The sequence below is a fragment of the Notamacropus eugenii genome, chromosome 4 (assembly GCF_028372415.1).
Source record: "Notamacropus eugenii isolate mMacEug1 chromosome 4, mMacEug1.pri_v2, whole genome shotgun sequence".
Taxonomy (NCBI): Eukaryota; Metazoa; Chordata; class Mammalia; order Diprotodontia; family Macropodidae; genus Notamacropus; species Notamacropus eugenii.
In genome coordinates, this window is record NC_092875.1 from 14,285,904 (window position 1) to 14,307,934 (window position 22,031).

A 22,031-nucleotide genomic window follows, 5' to 3' on the forward strand; every position below is an offset into this window, starting at 1 on the left:
CCCTGAAGACTTGAGCCTGTGGGGTCAAGGGGAGTGGGTGGATCCAGCAGAGGTCCAGGGAGGGCACCATGTCACCTATGTCTGTCCCCCGATACTGGCAATCTCTGTGAGTGAGGAGAGGAGGGCAAAGGGGAGGACACCAGGCAGAGCACCAACTGAGACCAGCTGACTGGGAACACCTGTCACAGGGGTATTTTTTTCCCCTGTCCCTAGTGTTTCCTCACTACTTCTACCAACTGCTAGATGTAGGATTTGGAGGTCAAGGATCATAGGATCCTAGATGTTCTAGCTGGAAGGAACCTCAACGAACATCTAGTCCAAGTCCTTTATTTTATACATGGGGAATCTGAGATCGAGAGCACTTAAGTGACTTTCCCAATGTCACACAGGCAAAAGAAGGGGACCAAGGTGGGGCATGAGCCCAACTTTTCTCATTCTAAATCCAATACACTTTCCACTATGCTGCCCTCTCTTGGTCTATTCCAACTCTCCTTAAGCTAATTCTCGTGGATTATTGCATTCAGTTCTCGAAGCCCAGATAACCAGTTTTTATTTTAAAAATACTTGATTTGATCTTTTGTATTCAATTATCAAAAAAATCATTTCTTTTTTCTTTCTCCCGCCTTACCTTGAATTAAAAAAAAACCCCTGATAATAAATATGCATAATCAAACCACACGAATTCTCATATTGACCATGTTTAAAAATGTGTCTTATTCTGCATATGAGAGCATGATTTTTCTTTTGGGAGGTGGGCTTCGTCCATCCCCAGATTCACAGGTGATCACTGACTTTCAGAGCTGCTTGTTTTTGCAGTGTTGCTGGTGTTTTCTAAATTGTTGTGGTTCTGCCTGCCTGACTCTGTGTCCTACAAGTCTTCTCTGGACACACATTTTAGAAAGAATCCAAGCTGAAGGGAACCCAATAAAAACTGTGATAGGGAAGGACCTGAAGCTATGTCATGCTGGACTGATGTCTCACCCCAAGCTATTTCTCTGTATCCTGGAGGGAAGAGACAGGAGAAAGGTCTTGATACGCACTCCATTAAAGAAGTCAACAACTTTATGATCGGAGTCCCCTGGCAGTAACATTGTCTGGGATGGGATATGGAAACCTCCTAGCTAAGGGGCTAGCATAAACGTGGAGCTGAATTGATAGGGGGAGGGGATTGATGAACTGTTATGCCCCCCCCCCTTTTTTTTAATCTGAAAACAATCCTGAAGTTGACTGGGCATGCTTTTTATTGAAGGCAGATGGAGGTATCTTCCCTAAATTAATCTAGTTGCAGGTGAAGAAGAAGAGGAAAAAACCCAGGATTGAACAGCCAGAGAAGGTAATGAGTTCCCTATCACTGGAGATCCTATTTAGGACATAAAATGTACAGGTTACTTGGGATCATAGATCTGGAACTAGAAGAAACCCCAGAGATCATCTGATAAATCCCCTCTTTTTATATCTGGGGAAACTGAGCCCATGGAGTGGGAAGTGAAGTGACTTGCCCGGGGCCATACAGGTAATAAGCATCAGAGGAAAAATTTGAACCCCTCCTGTTAGGGAAGGGATGGAACCTATAGTAAAATTTTGGTTCTCAGGTATGTGGCCTATAACAAGGATAATGAAGGTGGAGTCAGAGGAACTGTGTTCAAATCCTGTCTTTGCCACTTATGGCCTGTGTGCCTCTTTAAGCCTCAGTTTCCTCATCTATAAAGTAAAGGGTTGGATGAGATGACCTCTAAGGTCCCTGGGTCTGCTCATCTGTGTGACTGGCCTTACAATATCATCGTACAATACAGGCTAGGCTGTTTGTTTGTGCTGGGAGGTTCAAAGAAGGGATATAAAACAGTTTTAAAACCTTGAGAGAGCTGTGACTAAGCCGTTAGCAATGGCTATGTGCCTGGGCAAGCCATTTAGGTCTCAGCCTCATTTCCTCACCTGCAAAGATAATATCGGTAATGAGACCCAGTCTGGGAGAGTGTGCTGAGCTGCGAGGCTCCAATGGACGTAAACAGCTTCCAGCCCCGACCTAAATACCCACTATTACAGCCCATGGGAACTGAGACACCTCCTCTCGATGCGCTTCTGCTTCCTTATCTGTCGTGAGGGTGTTGACTGGAAAAGACTTTCAGCTAAGGTCCCTCACTGCTCTGATTCTACGGTTCTGTGACTAGGGGTCTCCAAAGACTGCCATTCTTGGATGCCAGGATTTAAGAGGTGGCGGTGGTGATGGTTAAAGGAACACATGCCTAACAGAGTCAGAAGCCCACCGCCTAGAGACACAGAGACAGAGAGACGGACAGAGAGAAAGAGAGACAGAAAAGGAAGAAAAAGCTAGTGACGAGAAGGCTTCAGGAGCAGAATCCCAACGGAACGGGGTGGAGGAGGCGAGGCGGGGAGTTTGGGAATGAAAAACTCCAGGTTTCCAAGCTGGAGAAGATTCGGCTGTGGCTAGAGGGGCGTCCTTACACCAAAAGCCTCTTGTCCTTCCTTGCTTCGCCCTTGCACCCCACCTTCGAGAGCCCGAGACAGCCCACACCTCCTCTCCTCTCTCCCTTGGAGGGTCTCCCTCCTCCCGAGCTGAATGTACCTCTTCCTCCCTCCACCCAGACCTCGGCCCCAGCCCCCGTTAGCGCGGAAGATAGCAGTCACTTTTTTAGAGTTTCTTTTTTTCGGGGTCAATAACACGCTCTCCTTCCCGCATTTTCCATTGGCCTAAGTGAAATTCACCAATGAATTGACCGTTTCTCACTTGCAATATTCTATTTTTCACCCAGTCTCCGAGCCTTTGCAGGACCTGTCCCCGGTCGGGAAGGCTATCCCTCCCTTACCTCCTCCTCTCAGAAGGGTCAGTTTAAGCCTTACCTCCGACAGGAGCCCTAGCCAGCTTCCTCTAGTCCTAGGGTTCTGGAGTCCGAAGATCTCCAGGACTCCTGGGTTAGATTGCAGGGGGTCCCCAGAATGGGATGGGGTTGGAGTGGGAGGGTGGAAAGCAACATCTTTATTTTTACGAGGCTCTAACTGAAATTGAGCATTTCCTTCAGTGATCTAAAAACACGATTCTGAGAAGGGATCCGTGGGCTTCCCCAGACTGGGGTCCATAACCCAACAAAGGTGAAGCCCTGCAGAGTTGTTGGGGTTCAACCTTCACTGTACTAAGGGACTAGACCTTGATTTCTTTAGAAACTCCCGGTGAGGAAAATCCCTTCTACTAAATCTTTGGGCGAGGTGGGCACTTGCTCTGGAGTTTCTGCGGAGAGATGGGCTTCGCTGGCTGGGCCAGGGCCCACAGAGCCCTGCTCTGACAGTTTGTAGGTGTCCGAGGCAGTAATTGCGTCTTCTGAATCCCGAGGCCAGCTCTCTAGCTGCACTAAGCCCCGCTGCCTCTGTATTTTTGGATACAGGGCGTCCATTTTTTTAAGGCACATGTAAGTGCCCACTATTGGAATTAATAACCAAGAACTTAACTGCTCGCCATGTGCCTCCTCCCCTCAGCCAGAATGTAAGCTCGCTTGAACTCTCACTGCCCGGCATTTAGTAAAGCACAGATTGGTTGAATTGGTAGTGGGTTAAATGCCGGACTTGTAGTCCTGAAGACCTGGGTTCCAACTCCGCCTATGAGTGTGACCTGGGAGGCAAATTCCTTCTCCCTCTCTGGTCCTCAGTTTCTTCACCTGTAAAATGAGGGGATTTGGACTCGATGACGTCCGAGCTCTTTTTCAGCTATGACCTATTGATCCTATGACCTGCCCCTAGAAAGAAGCACACTCGAAAGGTTGCCTTTCCTTTCCTGCCGAGGGTTTTTATTGGACTCCAGGTAGCCACACTCAAACACACCCACAGCTCGGTCTAGTCTCCAGTGTCCCCACTCCCGCTGCCCAGATCCCCGGGAGTCAGCCGGGGAAGAAGTCTGTGTCCGTCTGCCGCCCACCCCGTCACACCTTGGTGGCCAGAGAGGCCAGTTCGGAGCGCTGCGTGGGACTACTGGCTCCGCTGGCGCTGGACGAGGCGGGCGCCGCGGGCTCCCCGAAACGGTGCCCAGATGCCGGGGGGCAGGCGCGGCGCCCTGGACGGCTGGGCAGCAGCGGCCGCAGAAGGCAGCAGCGGCCGGGCAGCAGGCGTCTGCGGCACTGAGCGCGGAAGCGGCGGTCCAGGAAGGCGTAGAGGAGCGGGTTGAGGCAGCTGTTCACGTAGGCTAGGCAGGTGGCATAGGGATGCAGGCGCACGATCAGGGCCTGCCCCGCGCACGGCAGCGCCAGCAGCCCCAGCCAGCTGAGCACGTAGAGGCTCTTGAGGACGTGGAAGGGCAGCCAGCAGAGCGCGAACACGGCCACCAGAGCTGCCAGGAGGCGCAGCAGGCGCCGCCGCTGGCCCCGGCCCCGGCCTCGGGGCACGGCCCGCTCCGCGCCCGCAGCCCCCAGCGCGCGGCCCCCGGCCCCGAAGTGGCGGCTCACGGCGCAGCCGATGCAGCAGTAGAAGACGCCCATGAGTGCCGCGGGCAGCGCGAAGCCCAGCAGCGTGGTGGCCAGGCTCAGGCCGCCCAGCCAGTAAGCCTCGTGCTCGGGCGCGGCCGCCACGCCGCTGAAGTCCATGTCGCACACCGTGAGGTTGGCGGGCGGCCGCGCGCGGGTGTCCCGCAGCAGCAGCGCGGGCAGTGCCAGCAGCGCGGCCAGCAGCCAGAGCGCGGCCAGCGCGGCGGACGCCCCGGGGCGGGCGCGCTGTGGGGCCGGACCCCCGCGGCCCAGCGAGCGGCCCGCGGCCAGGTAGCGCTCGAAGCTCAGCCCGGTCAGGCAGAAGGCGCTGGCGAACATGTTGAGCAGCACCAGGTAGCTGCTGAGCTTGCACAGCGCTGCCCCGAAGGGCCAGTGGAAGCGCAGGGCGGTGTAGACGGCCCACAGCGGCAGCGTCACCACGAAGGCCAGGTCGGCCAGCGCCAGGTGGCCTATGTAGGCGTCCGAGGCTCGCCGCTTGGCCCCGCCGCCCGCGCCCCCCGGGGCCAGCCACACCGTGACGATCACCAAGCCGTTGCCCGACAGGCCGAGCACGAAGACGAGCGTGTAGAGCGCGGGCAGCAGCGCGTAGGACAGCTCCCAGTCCTCGGGCTCCGCGTCCTCGCCGCCACACGACGCTCCGCCGCTGCCGTTGTAGTAGTCGTAGTAGTAGTCGGGCGCGGGGCCGCGGGGCTCCGCTGTCCAGGGCTCCATGGCTGCGTGGCCCGGCGTGGCCCGGCGCGGCCCGGCGCGGCCGGTCTGCCCCGGCCTGGCCCGTCCGCTCTGGCTGCCGTCACCGGAGGCTCCGCGCGACCCCGAAGCCCGCGTCTGTGGGCGGCGGGCCCCACTTAGCCCTATAAAGAGAGGCGGCCTCCGTTGCCACTCTCCCCACCCCTTCGGGGGGAGGGCCGAAGCCAGCGACCACCCCCAGCCCCCGCCGGGCTCCGGCTTCTCCACAGGCCGGACCCCTTCACCTTCCCCTCCTGCGCATTCAGACTCCTCCCTCTCTCTAGGAGCCTCTCCTCCCGTCCGCCCTCCCCTCTAGTCCCCTGATACCTTGTTCCCCTCCTCGATTGTCCTGCGGGGACTAGGGGACTGCCTCAGGCAGGGAGTGAGCCCTGGCTGGGTCCTGCGGGCCAGCCTGGGAGCAGGGGCGGGATGGTTCGGGATGCTTGTTCCCGAAGATCCCCCACAACCACTGCCCTTCCTTAGCCCACTCCGGACGGTTTCCTCGCCCTCTCTTGGCGTGTTCCAAGCCTCTTCAGCGCAGCTACTCCCTTCTCTGACCCCTCTCCGAATCCGGGCCAGTTAGGGGCCCTGGCATGCACACTCTCGTCCCCTCCAGCTTCCTGCCTCGCAAGACGTCCACCCAGGTCCCTCACCTCTCCCCTTAGTTCCCTGGCCAACTCCCCAGCCCATCCCGACTTTGCGGCTCTCTCCTTTCCCTCCCACGCACCCCCTCTAGCCTTTCCTCATTCTTCCCCTCATCGATGCCCCCACACCTTTCTCCAGGTCTCCCACACGGCCGGCTTTTCCTCCTCCTTCACACAGAGACCTCCAGCCATTCTTCCCTGGCTCACACAGCCTCCTACTCGTCTGTCCCCCTCAGGCACCCCTCTCCTTCTCCCCTAACCCTTCGCGGCTACACAATCCCCACCCTCCCTCCCGGGGATCCGCACACCTACTTAGCCCAGTGCTCTTTCGCATTTAGACCCGGGCACTGCCAATCACCACCCATGTGACCCTAGACAAGTCACTCTTTGAGCCTCATTTTCCTGTTCTGTAAAATGAAGGGACTGCGAGTTCCCTTCCAACCCTGGGTCTCTGATCCTGTGGACACTCTCGGCCTCATTTTCTTGTTAAATACTGGACTTAAGTCCTGTATTCTCCTTCGCTGCACTCACCTACCTTCCTTTCTCCCTCGGTTTCACGCCCCTCCCCCTTCCTTTCTGAGCCATTTGTCTCTGAAGTCTGTCAGAGAAGAGAAGCCCTCCCCCCATTCCCCACCCCCACCCAAGGGGCTGTGAGAGCTTGTCAGTGTTTTCCCAGAGCCCAGAGAAATGTTTTCTTTCTCCTTGGGGGTGTGTTTTGCTGGGACATTCACAAGGAGGGCTGCAGCCTGTCCCCCACCCCACTCTGGGAGCTGGGAATTCTTATGATAAGAGGTAGATCCAGACCCAGACCAAAGCTTCTCCCATCGAGGGAATTGGAAGTGTTTGTTCAGCAGGGGCTGGAGGGACTGGGGACTGGCTCTTTCCAGTCCAGCCCCCTTCCCAGTCCTGGGCGAAGGGAGAGGCTGGGAAAGGGGCTGGGTAGGGACCGGCCTGTCCACCGTGAGAAATCACAGGGGGAGCCAATAATGAAGTGAAAGCCAAACTTGGCATTGGTAGCTCTTAATATGGGAGAAAGAGCCTTAAACCTCTGCTCAGGGATTCTCTGCAGTGGAGAGAGTGCTTGGCCTTCCGGACCCTTACTAACTGTGTGAATCACTTAACTTCTTGTTTGCCTCAGATTCCTCAACTGTATAATAATAGCACCTTCAACGCGGTTGTTGTGAGGACTAAATGAGATATTATTTGTAAAAGGCACATTGCAGGAGCTATGTAAATACTTCTCTAGAGCTGACTATCTTATACTCCTGTTTAACAAATGGGGAAACTGAGGCCCAGAGAGACGTCGAAATCTTAGTCCAATCAATTATGCAGATGATCATACTGAGCCTCAGAGAAGGGAAATGCCTTACCCAACATCCACAGGACAGGCAAAACAGGGCGCGTGATTTCACTGGTATAAGGGTACCCCTGGGTGAGGGAGCTCCCGTTCCTCCTAATGCAGTTCAACATCTTCTCTGAAACTCATGGTCTTGGAAGATGTGAGACACTGAGAGGCTGTTAATCCATCAGCAAGTTCAGCACAGGGGATACAAAGAAAGGCGAAAACCCACCGGCAAGGAGCTCATCTTCTAGTGTAGGAAAAAACTTGGGAAAAAAAATGTACATGCAAGATATCTATTCTCTCTCTCTCTCTCTCTCTCTCTCTCTCTCTCTCTCTCTCTCTCTCTCTCTCTCTCTCTCTCTCCATCTCAGAGGGAAAGCATGAGTAGTTGGAGGGAGCAGGAAAACTTCTTGCTGAAAGTGGGATTTTAGCCAATACTTTCAGGAATCCAGGGAAATCCAGAGGTAGAGGCTATGTAGAGAGTTCCAGCCATGGGGGAGAGCCAGTGAAAATGCCCAAAGTGAGGAAGAAGTCTTGTTTGAGGAACAGGGAGGAGGCCAGTGTGATCAGCTGCTTAAATCATTGAGGGGGGGAAGAGTAAGGTATCCAAAGACTGAGAAGGAAGTAAAGCTACCAGATTATGAGGCCAAACTGAATATTTTCTATTCGATCTTGGAGGTAACACATGTGACTGGAGATCAGCATCGAATTCAGTAAGTCGATCTGAGAATTTTCAGTCTAGGGACAATCACCGAAACCAGGGGAACTGATGTGCCCCCAAATATCAAGGACCCAGGACAGAGCCTGAGGGGACACCTTCAGTTAGTGACCGGCCAGGAGAAGAGAAGGAGAGTGGCATGGGTGGGAGAAGATAAATAGCAGCAAATAACAGCTCCTGGAAAGAAAAGCCAGCATCTCAGCCCAGCTACTTCCTGCATGTCACAGCTGCGGTCCTTGCATATCTCCACTCAGTAGAGATGTCTATCGCCCACCAAGTCTCTAGGGCTGCCTTGTCTGGGAGGCAGGTTGTGACACCATTGTGTCACTGGAACCGATCCTCGATTTCCTGGGATCACACCTAACTATGTCTGCCAAGTCACGTCCAGCTCTCTGTGACCCTACTTTGGGTTTTCTTGGCAGAGATACTCAAGTGATTTGCCATTTCCTTCTCCAGCTCATTTTTACAGATGATGAAACAGAGTTAGGTGACTTGCCCAGGGTCACACAACTAGTAGGTGTCTGGAGCCAGATTTGAACTCAGGGAGAGGAGTCTTCTTGACTCCAGGCTCTCACACTGTGGCGCCACCCAGCTGTGAAGTCTTGGGAGCTTCCTAGAAGGTCTGAGAGAGAAGGACAAAACCTTGCACACTCTCTGGCTACATTCTGGCCAAAATGGCTCATTTGTGGTTGCCCAAACTTAACATAATGGGTAGCTAGGTGGTTCAGTGTAGGGCACCAGCCCTGGAATCAGGAGGACCTAAGTTCAAATCTGTCCTTGGACACTTCTTAGCTGTGTGACCCTGGGTCAATCATGTAACTGTTTGCCTCAATTTCCTCATTTATAAAATGAGCTGGAGAAGGAAATGGCAAACACTTCAGTGTCTCTGCCAAGAAAACCCCCAAGGGGGTCATAAAGAGTCAGACACAACTGAACAACATTAGCAGATCTTGTTAGGCATGAACCAGGCAATGTGTTAGCTGGGTGCTAGATCCCAGCACAGATACTGTGTGCCCTTGGGCACCTCCCTAGCTTCTCTGGGCCTTGGTTTCCTCATCTATAGAGTAATGAGATTGGACTAGATTCTCTGTAAGGGGTTCCTGCGTGGCAAGTCTTGTCCCCAGCTCTTCTGATGCCCAGTTCTGGCCCAAGAGCTCAACTTTGATAAAGAAATTCCATAGAAATCCCGCCTCAGACATTTGCTAGCTGGGAGACCCTTGGCAAGTCTCTGAATCTCACTTTCTTCATTTGTTAAAAGGGAATGAGAACAACTTGTACCTCAAGGCTGCAGCGAGATGAGCCAGGCCCATGCAATGGGGTTGTTCTTTTTTAAGCCAAGCTCAAATTGGCTCCCTGCTGCCCTCCCTTCTCCCCCAAGGCTGAGCTTAGCAAACAGTCAGACGTTCCCAGAATGCCTCCTTCTCCATCCTGCTGGGCCAGCAGGTCATGGTCCCTCCTTTGTCCCGAGTCCCTCACGCTCCATCAACAGCCCACACCAGTGACCAGGCGGAGGGACCGCCCGGGGGTGCCAGGATCTAGCCGTCTGTGGGCTTCAGCAGCCTCCCCAACCAGGCCCCTTCCCCCTCAGCTGCCAACAAGGCCCAAACAGCCCAGCTGGGAGGAAGCCCCCTGGAAGATGCTTCCCTTCGGGTGACCCTTCTGCTTGACCCCAGCTGGGCCCCAAGGAGCAGGAAGCAGGGGCCAGGCAAGGGAGGAGCTCCTGGAGGGATGGCTGAAGCTAGTGGCCATGCTGACCTGTCCTTGCCCTCAGAGGATCAGCCCCGACAGCTGCCAAGTCGTTCTGGACAGGGGCATCTGGGCCTGGAGAGGAAACCAGGGCTGGAGATGAACGGAGGCCCAGCCCTTCCCCAGGGGGAGCCTCTTCCTCAATCACCCTCTGCCCCACACTCAGATCCAACTGGGTCCAATCACAGGGCCCTCTTCATCCTCTCAGGGATGTCCCCACCTCATCCTGACTGGGAGTCTGAGATGAGATTCAAGACCTTGCTATGTGCTCTTGGCCCAGTCTCTTACCTTCTCTGGGCCTCAGTTTCCTCACATGTTAAATGGTGATTGGAGTCCATTCAACTAAGATTCATCAAATAGCCTCTTCCCCTTCACCCCCGTGTAGGAACCACCTCCACCCCATCTGGGAAGGGGATAGAGTTCAAACAGTGCCATGGCAGTCCTTAAGTAGGGGGAGCAGAGCACAACTGCTGTAATACATAGAATTGGAAATGTACAATAATCTGAAAGACTAGGTCTGGCTGCTCCTCTCCTTCCTCCCCAGAAGACTCAGTGTCTTCCCATGGCTTTTGGGATAAACTACAAACCCCACATTGGGGCATTTAAAGCCAGACTATTTTCAAATTATTCTCCCTCACACAGTTCACATTCCAGCAAAGTAAGCTGGTCTCCCTAACTTAACATATCATTTCCTATCGCCATGCCTTTGCATTGGCTGTTCTTCCTGTCAGGAATGCTTTCATTCCCCACCCCGCGCCCCTCCACTTCTTAGAATTCCTTAGCTCAGCCTCCTCCAGGAAACCTTTTCCATTCCTCTTCATTATTGGTGCTCAAACTTTCTTGGTTTCATTCATTCCTTTACTTGTATCTCCAGGAACTGTCACACCACAGATGTATAACAAAACGTCCTTGGATGCATTTGAAAAGGGGAATGACACTAACTGGTGATTCCGAACAGGAGAGGTTGGTCACTCCATGCTTGGAGGGGAAGGTTTCCTAGAGGTAGTGTCATCAGAACTGGGCCTTGAAGGATGGGGAGATTTCAGCAAGCAAAGATAGGAAGAGAAGGATGTTCCAGGCATGGAAGAGGAAGGGATAGACATAAGCAAAGGCCTGGGGGCTGGAAACATGGGGTAGAAGTAGAGATTGATGATTGTCTCATAGTCAGGGTATATTCAAGGAAGTGGTAATGAGAAGACAAGAAGGGGATTTTTTTTTGAAACAGAAATGAGAGGTGTTGAATGCCAAGTGAATGAATTTGGATTTCATTTAGCAGATAAGCGAGACCCCCACCCCCCAATGCCAATAAATCCCTGTCCTTATTGCAGTATTCATTTCCAGGGATAGAATAGAAAGGATGGAGGATGGGGGTGTGTGTGGCAGGTTTGGGTATGTGTGGAAAGTGATTTTTATGCTGCGCCTTCTCCTATGGTGAGTAGGCCCAGCAGGGCCCAGACTCTGCAAGTTCAGCCTCCAGATCTCTGTCCCCCAGATAACAAGATTAGAGAAAGTGAGATCTAAAAAGGACCTTAAGGACCAACCCTGCATTTTACAGGTGAAGAAACTGACCCTCCAAGGGAGGAAAGGACACTTGACCCTTATTATATGGTGGGGCTAGGATTGGAACTCATGCCTTTTGATTCCAAATTTTGGCCCCTTTCTCTCCCATGGGCCCCTGCTCCTCTGTTCCTACCCTATCTCCAGCCCCTCGGACCTCCATGATTTTCCTTCCTCTCCTCCCATGCTGGCCTTATGGGCATCCAGAACATCCAATCTGAGTCCTGATCCCAGATCAGCCAGCGCCTGGTTCTGGGCTTCAGGGCCTGGTTCTCTGCCTTAGTTTCCATGGTTACAAATCAGGCTGTGTGGCCCCTACCTAGGAGACAAGGAACTAGACCAAAGGCTATATAGCCTCAGGGGTCAGTGTATGTTTTCACAGGCATTCACACCGGCACTTATACTATTTTCTTTAGCTCCCCCCTCCTCCAACCTTACCTTGAACTTGGCTTTTCCTCTGTGAAAATCTCTACTTCTACCCCATGTTTCCAGCTCCCAGGCAGAGATCTCTAGCTATGGTGGCCTGCCCCAGGGATGTAAATTTTTAACAGCCAGCTCTCTGAAAAAGAAAAATGCACACACAACCAGCTTGCAAGCTTACTTGGTATTACAGATATTTTCTCCAACACTTTCTTAAGTCCAGACAGGTTGCTGGGTTCATCCTTTGTTTTGGAAGAAGACCATAGCTCAGAGAAATGATGGCACGACTTGCACTTGACTTGGTTTTGAATGAGGGAGGGCTGTGCAGGTCACCAGCCTCACTTTCTCCTCCTGAGTCATCTGGATCCAGTGACCAGATATTCATCAGGATGACTGGAGACAGCCCAGTATCAGCGGAAGACTTTGGCCTTTTCAGGCACTCACTTAGAGCGAGATAACTAGTGCCCATTCAGTCAATAGGCCTCTTAAAGAAGTAGTCAGGGAATGGCCCCTTTAATGAGGAAAAGAAAAAAAAATAAGTAAATGAAGCCTGGAGGGAAAGAGAAACAGTTGCTATTGATAATTAGTGTAAGGCAGGAGGGTCCAGAAAACAGCCATGACGTGGAGCTTGGGCAAGGACCTGTTGTTAAGTAATGTATGGGCTTCAGAGGGCCCTGGGTTTAAGAAGGAAGGGAAAGGAAAGGAAGGGAAGGGAAGGACAAAGGAAAGGGAAGGGACGGAAAGAAACCTAGCCAATAAACCCCAAATTAACTGGGCAGCCTCTGACCATCCAAATTTCCCTTCCTTTGGAGAGGAGAACAAAGGGGAGAGGGAGATAGAAGGGAGAGGATGAGCTGGGTCCCCATTCAGGGAGTTCGGTCTAATCACAGGTTTTCGTTTTCCAAGAAGACCATGACATCAGAGAAATGACGACATGACTTGCACTTGACAACCAACCAAACAATGAATCCAACTCTGACTTGGATCTGCCAATTTTTGAGGTATAAATGCTTACACTAGAAATTTAACAACTGGCTTTCTGGAGCTTGGTTCTAGCAATCAGTCTGTAAACCTTTATTAAGTGGCCATTATGTGCCAGGCCTTGTGCTAAGCACTAGGGGTACGAAAAGAGGCAAAAGACAATATCTGCTCTCAAGGAACTTACAATCTGATGGTGTGCCCAGGCCTGTCAACAGGAGTCCTTGTTCGTATTCATTCATTCATTCTTTCTTTCTATGTCCTTCAAGAGACATTTACTGGGTCATTCATGTGTCCCCTCACTTGTTAGATTCCCAACCCACCCCGTTCCTGGCAGGTTGGGTCCCCAAGGGAGTGGATGCTACTACTTTCAAGGTTCTGGAAGTAACCCTGTGAGTGGCAATCCTCCTAACAGCAGCTCACAAGCCCCCACCAGTGTGCTTCCCTTCTATGTGGTATAGCAGATAGAATGTTAGATTTGGGGCCAGGAAAACTTGAGTTCAAATCTGACCAAAGATACTTACTAACTGAGTGATCCTGGGCAAGTCACATGAATTTTGTCTACTGCAGTTTCCTCATCTGTAAAATGGAGCTAATAATAGTACCTACCTTCCAAGTTGCTGTGAGGATCAAACGAGATAATACTTTTTATTAATTTTATTTATTTTCAGTGTTCTACAATCACTATCATATAGATTCTTTTCCCTTCACTCCCCCTTACCTTCTCCCTCCCTCCCTCCCCAAGATGGCATACAATTTTTTATAGGTTCTACACATACATTTTATTAAATACATTTTCACTATAGTCATGCTGTGTAGAAGAATTAAAATGAATGGGAGAAATCATATAACAAACCAAAACGTAATACAAAAGAAAATGATCTGCTACATTCTGCGGTTGAATTCCATAGTTCTTTCTCTGGGTATGGAAGGCATTTTGCCTTAAGAGACCATTGGGAATTTTTTAAGTCCTTGCATTGCAATGAAGTTCTAAGTCTACCAGAAAAAACTCTCACACACTGTGGTTGTTGCAGTGCACAAAGTTCTGGTCTCCTTTCGCTCAGCATCAGATCATGCAAGTCTTGCCAGGCCTCTCTGAAATCTTCCTGTTCATCATTTCTTGCAGCACAATAGTATTCCATTACATTCATATACCACAACATGTTCAGCCATTCCCCAATTGATGGGCATCCCCTTGATTTCCAGTTTTTGGCCACCACAAAGAGAGCTGCTAGAAATATTTTTGTACATGTGGGACCCTTTCCCATTTTTATGATCTCTTGGGGATACAGTCCTAGAAGCGATATTGCTGGGTCAAAGGGTATGCACATTTTTGTAGCCCTTTGGGCATAGTTCCAAATTGCTCTCCAGAATGGTTGGATGAGCTCACAGCTCCACCAACAATGAATTAGTGTTCCAACTCTCCCACATCCTCTCCAACATTTACCATCTTCCTGTTCTGTCATGTTAGCCAATCTGATAGACGTGATGTGGTACCTCAGAGTTGTTTCGATTTGCATGAGATATCTGTAAAGTACTTTGCAAGCCTTTACAAATTCTAACTAGTATCGTTAACCACTAGCTAGTAGACTTAGTCCTTTAAAAAAGGTGTTAACACCAATGGCTTATGAATATAACAGTTCCCCCAAATCAGGAATATTTTTGCTGTTCAGTCACTTTTCAGTTGGGTCCAAGTCTCCGTGATCCCACTTGGGATTTTCTTGGCGAAGATACTGGAGTGGTTTGCCATTTCCTTCCCCAGCTCATTTTACAGATGAGGAAACTGATGTAGACAAGGTTAAATGACTTTCCCAGGGTCACACAGCTAAGAAGTGTCTGAGGTTGGATTTAAATTCAGGTCTCCCTGACCCCAGGCCCAGAGCTCATTCCACTGCACCAGCTGGGGAGTTGAGAGAAGAATGGATATAACCTGGAGATACAAGAATAGTAAGGCACCTACCTGTGTGGGAAACACATGACTAGGACAACTCTGAGCTCTGAAGCTGTGGGGCCTCAATGGAGCGGTCTGGGAAGGCTCTCTGGAAGAAAAAGCCTTGAGCTGGTCCCTGAAAGGCAAGAGAACTTGGGTCAGGGCAGTACCACTCCCTTTTCCCCACCTGGCCTTTTCCCCAGCTCCTTGGAGATACTTCAAAGGCCGGCTGGGCATGATCTCACTCATCCTCCCTGTGCCCTGGGGAGGGGATATTCTTAGCCCCATTTCCATCTGGACTCAGGCCATGGACTTTCCCAGAATGAACCTCACCTGTACTCAGTGAGGGAGGGGGCAGGCCTGACTCAGGACAGGAGCTGTCAGAGAGAACTAGCTACTGCCAGCCCTTTTGTTTTATAGATGGGGAAAGTGAGGCTCAGAAAGGTAACCTGGGCAGTAGGGAGCAGAGCAGAATTCAGCCCTCCTACTCCCAGGCCTTTTCCACTGAACCAACCTTTCTTCCCAAGCCTGTTGGGGTCATAGCCATATTGAGGATGGGGACAAAGGGAAGCCAGACTCTCAAGCCCTAACACTCCCTTCCTCCCCAGGAAGAGCCCAGGGACCAAGCTAGGAGAAGCTGCATCTTTGGGAAGGTAGAAAACATGGCTAATCATGGTCTTTCCCCATGCCTCTTCCTTCGTACTCCCACCTTAGATTTGATTGGGAGACTTGAGGGTGTGGGAATCAAGGACAATGAGACTCAGTGATAAGAGAACAGGGCAGCTGGACACACATACACACACAACATGCACAACACAACACACACATCACACACAACACACACCACATACAACACACACACACATCACACACAGAGAGACACACAACACACACAACATGCACATACACATATCACACACACATACACACATCACACATACACATCACACACACAACATGCACAACACACAACACACATAGCACACACCACATACAACACGCACATACACATATCACACACAGACACACACAACATGCACGTACACATATCACACACAACACACACAACATGCACACACACACATCACACACACACACACACAGAATTTCCAGCTAATTTCTGTCTGTATCAGCTCTCAGAACCCTCCCCAGGCCTTCCCATTTCTCATTTCTCACAGTGCAACATCCCAAGATTTCATTCCATTCACGTTCTCCAAGCCCTTGGTGTCTGCCGGCCCTTTCCTTGTCTTTGTCCTCCCAGCAGTGGGATTTCCTTATTACAATTTTGCATTGTTTTCCTGGTCCTCTTGGAAAAAGAAGGACAAACATGACTTTGTTTTCTGTTAAGCTGCTGCAGTTTCCAACTCCACCAACAGTGTATCGGTGTGCCCAAGGTTCCACAGCCCCTCATCACATCTTTTGTTGTCTTTGCCAGTTTGCTGGGTGCGAAGGGAATCAGTCAATGAATCAATCCACATTTAAGTGACTACTGTTATCGTTTGTGATTCGTTCTTGAAAAGGACCCATGACCTCAGGGAGGTGATGTTTAAGTGAGGCAGGTCTGTGCCAGCCTCACTGTCTCCCTCTGGAGACCTCAGGATCCAGTGGCCAGATATGGATCAGGACCACTGGAGATGGCCTAGGATGCCATGGGAGACCTTGGCCTTTTAAAGCTAAGATCTTTAACAGGTCTTAGTTAGATTGAGGCAGCACCCATTCAGTGATTAAGGCTAAGTAAGAAATGAGGTAGAGAATGGTCTGTTTTACCTAGTCTCTCCCCTCTCCCCCCAAAAAAAGTCAGTCTGGGAGGGGCAGGGCCTCAGGGTTTCTGGCCAAAACAGAAACAATTGCTATTTACACCCACTCTGATCAGGGCCCAAACAATGACCGGTGGGTAGAACAAGGCACTGGAGTTGGGAAGATTCATCTTCCCGAATTCACGTTCAGCCTCAGACACTTACTAGCTGTGAGACCCTGTTTGCCTCAGTTTCCTCATCTGTAAAATGAACTGGAGAAGGAAACGGCAAACCATTCCAGTATCTCTGCCAAGAAAACCCCCAATGGGGTCACGGAGAGTCAGACATGACTGAAATGACTGAACAACAGCTGGGACATACAAAGAGAGGCAAAGACCATTCCTGTCCTCCTCACCATCCAATGCAGAAGCCCAAGAATTGTTTTATTTTGCATTCCTGCTATTATCAAGCAACCAGCAAACATTTATTAGTGATGGGGAACCATCTTTTCCTTTTGACTAGACCTGTGATTTTAATGGTGAGGAAACTCCCTCCACCAATGCAGAGTGGCAGGCTCCCTGGGGGCACGGAGAGGGTAAGTGGGCTAACCCAGGGGCATATAACCCGGCAGAGGCTGGACTTGAACCCAGATCTGAGGCTAGCCCACTGCCCACTCTGCAACATGGACTCTCTTCCCCATAGTTATAGTTTGTCCATATCTTTTCACCATGTATCCATTGGGAAATGACCCTTGATCTTATATATCTTGTTAGTTCCCCATAGATCTTAGCGATCACGCCCTTATTAGAAAGATTTAATGTAGCTGAGTTGTTTTGTGTTTTTTTGCCCCATTGAAAATGGTTTCTGTTTCTCAAGCCCTTTGTGGTTTACAAAGTAACAGCCCGGTTGTCAAGTAAGAAGTATGATTATTCATCAGAGGCAGAACTAGGGCAGGGTTATCGGAGTCTTGGCCAGGGCACTGAAATTTCAAGGACGCTGACTTAGCAGGAAGAACCACTTCATCCCTGAAGCCCTGCTTCCTTCCCAGAAGACTTTTCTTGGTGTCCAGGGATCTGGGTGATGGATGTCCCTCAGTTCTGAGGTCTCTGGCCACCTTTAACTGTGCTTGACCTGGGCATCCAAAGTGCTATTTAAGCCTATTATTAGTCTCATTTTACAGATGAGGAATCCTGGGCTGAGAGGGAAGGGAAATGTCTTGCTCATGATTTAGAGCTGGAAGAGAATTCAACAACCCTCCTGACTCCAGACCCAGAACACTTTGTCCCATTGAGACCCCAGAGATGGAGAAGAGGGGGAGAGATACAGAGACAGAGAGGCAGAGAGGAGAAGGAGAAAGAGAAGGGAGAGACAGAGGAGAGAGAGGGAGAGAGAAACAGATAGAGACAGAGACAGAGAGACAGACAGAGACAGAGAGACAGATGGAGAGAGAGACAGAAAGAGAAGGAGGTAGAGATGGAGAGAGAGACAGAGACAGAGAGAGACAGAGAGAGAGACAGAGAGAGAGAGAAAGAGAGAGAGAGAGAGAGAAAGAGAGAGAGAGAGAGAGAGAGAGAGAGAGAGAGAGAGAGAGAGATTGTCTCTTCTGATAGAATGTTAGCTTCCTGAGGATAGGATTGTTTCATTTTTGTCTCTGAGTTGGCAGCACTTATCCTGGTGCCAGGCACACAGTCGATGCTAAATAAATGCATATTGGCTGTTGCCTCATCATGGTCCTCCTTTCCTTCCATGTCTGCCCCACTGGACTTCTCCAGAGAGAAGAAGTGAGACTAGTGACCTGCACAGCCCTCCCTCACTCAAAACAAAGTCAAGTGACAGTCATGTCACCATTTCTCTGATGGCATGGTCTTCTTTGGCAACAAAGGACAGACACAACAAACACCACTGGACACTTGGCTTGTACCCCTCAGTCCCCCAGCTTTAGTAAGCAAGCATTTTGCCCATCTGGCTGAGGCCCAAGCCTCCAGGCTCCCCTTTCCTATGCCCCTGTCCCAGCACCTTTCCCCTTTTATGTGTTGTCTCTGTAACCTCAGTCTCTGACATGATGCCTGGCACATAGTAGGTGTTTTATAAATGCTTGCTGATTGATTAATCCCCTCTTCAATCTCCTTTTAAGGGGAACCCAATATAGATAGCATGATATAATGGATAAGACACCAGACTCAGTCACAAAGATCCTGGTTCAAATCCCACTTCCAACATTTTACCAGTTATATGAACCAAAGCAAGAAACTTCAACTCTCTGGGACTCAGTTTACCTATCTGTAAAATGGGTCTAAGTCTCTGGTGCTGTAATAAGGCAGCCCATCTAGCTCAGGGGAGCTCTCATTGTTAGCAAGCCCTTTCTTGACATCACACCTTAATTTATTTCCTTCTAACTTCCTCCTGGCTCCTGGTTCTGCAGTTGTGCAGTCTGAAGCCAAGCAGGACCCTCCAAACGCTGGACTACAGTTGTCCTGCTGCCCATTCCCATACCCCTCCCCAAATCTTCCATTCCCAGTTATTTTTGGAGGGGTAGGGGGAGGCAATCAGGGTTAAGCAACTTGCCTAGGGTCTCACAGCTGGTATCCCCAGTTATTTTAACAGATCCTTGAGAGGACTCCAGTCCAGCAGATGAGAGCGGCTAGGAGGGTGGAGTAGGTTTCCAGTTCTGTGCAGGAGAGGAGTCTGGGGCCTCTGAGGGTGGAGGCTGGAGGCTTACTATCCTCCTCTGACCCTACTCCGGGGGACAATGGGTGGAAGCCCTCATCGGCTGCCCGGATGTTTTTCCCAAGCGAGAGTCCATTTCAGTGTCTGTGTCGGAATCTCTCCATCTCTGGGGTTTACTAAGTTCCCCTCTGACTGCTGCTATTGTCCAGCTCAGATGGAACAATCATCAGGTGGTCTCTGGGCCCCACCCTCACCTCCTCCTAGGCCTGGCACAGGGCCTGCTTTGGAAGTGGGGATCTGGGGCCCTGGGTTTGAATCCTGCTCTGCCACTGGAAATCTCTGACCTTGGCCAACTTTGAGACATAAGTGTGGGCATGATCGCTAAGATCGCCTGTGGCTCTAAACTGAAGGAAGGAAGGTAGGGACTGACCCAAGGTCACACTGCTAGTCAAGAGATTATAGATTTAGGCCTAGAAGGAGTCCTGGAGCTTATCTGGTCCAACCCCCTAGTTTTACAGATATGGAAACTGAGGCCTAGGGTCATGGTCCTAAGGTCATACAGGCTACAGAGGTGAGATCAGAACCCAGGTTTCCCAGTCCCCAGCCTGGGCTTGGGGGTCCTCGTCTCAGGAGGAGAAGGGCTCTGTTCCAGAGGCCCACACCTGGCCAAGGTATTTTTGCCTCATGTGTGGAGTCAGGAGTGGATTTCACTGCCACCTGTGAACATCTGACTTCTCCCTGGAAACAGTTGACTGCTTCCTCAGGATGAAGGGGGTGGGAGTAGGTGGAAGGTCACCTGAAAGTGCCCCAGGGTTGGGGAGGAGGCTGGAGGCCTCAGAGGGAGGAAGGGAGGGAGGGAGGGATCCATGGGTCTCCCTTCCTCCTGAACTGGACTGGGCCACTGACTAGGGCTCCCCCAACTTGGCCAAGGTCCTGCATGCTGCCCCTAGCAAAGCAGAGGCCATGCGCCATCCAGAAGCAAAGGTAGCCCCAGGATGATACCAGAATTCCCTGCCCCCCCATTCCAGGATCTTGCTGAGCATCCAATGTCTCAGCCCTGCAAAGGGGGCAGCTGTGGAGGGAAATTCCTCCCAGCATCCTCTGCTCCAAGGCCTTTCCAACTGTTGGGTAAGAAAGTCAACATTTATTGAGCACCTACTGTGTGCTGGCTGCTGTCTTCAGGGAGTGGGGGCACTGAGGGCACAAACAAAAGAACTTCTGATCCATGGACCAGCTCTAACCAGGAAAATAGGAGACAGTGACCAGAGAGGCCTGGGGGGTTTGGTAGGCTTCCTGAAGAAGATAGGGTTTTAGTGGGGACTCAAAGGAAGCCAGCAGGTCAGAGCAGTCCAAGCACAGCTGGCAGCCAGAGAGGATGCCCCCACCGAGGGATGGAGGGTCTGGTTTGTGGGCACCCTGGAAACACCAATCAGGGAAGAGGGACCCCAGATGGTGGAGAAAGATGTGCTCCTTTGATACTGACTGGTTTCTCCCCCAGCCTGAGCTGAGGGATGAAAGGTTATGGAGGAGGGGGGAAAAGGGAGAGAGAGGAAGAACCTTGGTGTTCTCTGATGCCTGCCCAGGCCTAGGAGCGGCCTCAGTTTTCTCCTTTGTACAATGGAGGAGGTGCAGGAGATGACCTCTCTGGATCTGCTACCCTTCACTCTCTCTGGGCCCTCCTCAATTTCCAGGTCAGCCCTTTTCTCCCTCCCCCTCCCCCTCTGGGGCCAGGGGCACTCCCAGATCCCAGGATTTCTGTCTAGGACTGGCTTTGTCACAGCAGCTCCAGGACTGATAAGGGGGAATGCCCAGGCCTGAAAAGCGGCCTGTTGGGGGAGGGGGCCCAACTCCAAACGCTCGGTGGTCTCAGCCCCACCCTCAAACTCACACCAAAATGATCAAGGGAAAAGGGATGGGGTCTCTGGGTAATCCTGCATGGGCTGGTCTTGGGCAGAGGGCAGAAAAGGACTCTGGTCTGGCCCCAGGACAGGCATGGGGCACAGGCACTGGGTGCTGACTGATGTGGGCTGGGAGCTGGGAGAAAATAGGGCTTGGGGAGTGAAGACAGAGTGAAGAAAGCCTGGATTGGGTCCTCATGCTGGACCTTGGATTCTCTCTGTGCCTCAGTTCTCTTATCTGTGAAATGGGCATAAGAAAAGCATCTCCCTCCCAGAGTCCAGATGAGGATCAGACAGAGCCTGGCCTGCGGTAGGAGCCATGTAAGCGTTAGACAGTATGATTACTACTCCTCTGTATTAGAGCAGGGACAGAGTGATGGAAAATAGGGCTCTCTGGGGCCTCCCTAGTCCAGCACGGGGCCTGGGGAGGGGGTTGGGAGGGGGAAAGCATGGGGAGAAGCTGGAGAGATGCCCCCCTTCACCACAGCTGGGGCCACAGCTGGGCTCTGGGGCCTAAGAGCTTTGAGTTTCCTTGTCTTTGCTGGGGCCTTGGAGCCTATGGGCGGAGGAGAGGGTCTGCCGCTGGTTCCTGCTGATGGCCCAGCTGGGAGCACAGAGAGGGGCAGGGGCTGGCCCTGCCTGTCAGGGGCCCCTTCTTCGGTCCCCAGTTATGGAAAAAATGGGGAGGGGAAAGGCAAGGGACTAGGACCCTGCCACACACTTGCCATGAGCCATGGGGTAAACCTTTTCTCTTCCCTGAGACTCAGTTTCCTACCCTGCAAAGTGGGGATATTCCTGCCTGCACCACCTTACTTCTGGGAGAGAAAGAGACAGAGAGACTGAGGGAGAGAAGAGCACACAACTGGGAAAGCCTAGGAATCTCAGAGCTGGAGAGGACCCAGCACCAGGTTCCCTCTGTAGCCTTTGCCAGCTGTCCAGTCCAGGCTTTGTTTGGAAGACTGGAACTCATGGTCTGCTTCCTATCTATGTGACCTTGGACAAGTCAACCTCTGTGAGTCTTAGCCTCCTTATTTGTAAAAACTGTAGGTTTTGGATAATCTCTACTGGATCTTCCAGCTCCGACAGTCCTTCTTCTAAGGCCCCTCCCAGCTCTACACCTGTGGGGTCAGATCTGACCTTCTATGTACAGAAAGGCCAGAGGCAACGTGGCTCATTCGGAAG

At 51.4% G+C, this 22,031-nt stretch overlaps 1 protein-coding gene across 1 annotated transcript; it reads right to left on the reverse strand.

Moving 5' to 3' along the window:
- Positions 1-3,775: 3,775 nt before the first annotated feature.
- Positions 3,776-14,680, reverse strand: LOC140499016 (apelin receptor-like). Its single transcript, XM_072599919.1, has 4 exons — positions 14,579-14,680; positions 11,659-11,779; positions 7,228-7,462; positions 3,776-5,338 (listed from the first exon to the last, which is right to left on the reverse strand). The coding sequence occupies exons 3-4, from the start codon at positions 7,325-7,327 to the stop codon at positions 3,930-3,932; spliced, it is 1,509 nt and encodes a 502-aa protein (XP_072456020.1). The 5' UTR covers positions 7,328-7,462; positions 11,659-11,779; positions 14,579-14,680; the 3' UTR covers positions 3,776-3,929.
- Positions 14,681-22,031: the final 7,351 nt, after the last annotated feature.

Excerpts from the sequence above, each read along its gene's own strand:
- LOC140499016 (XM_072599919.1), bottom strand. The coding sequence starts at position 7,327 with ATGTTGAACTGCATTAGGAGGAACGGGAGCTCCCTCACCCAGGGGTAC. Across the intron at positions 5,339-7,227 it reads GCCTGTCCTGTGGATGTTGG|GGCTAAGTGGGGCCCGCCGC; the intron begins GTAAGGCATTTC and ends CTCTCTTTATAG.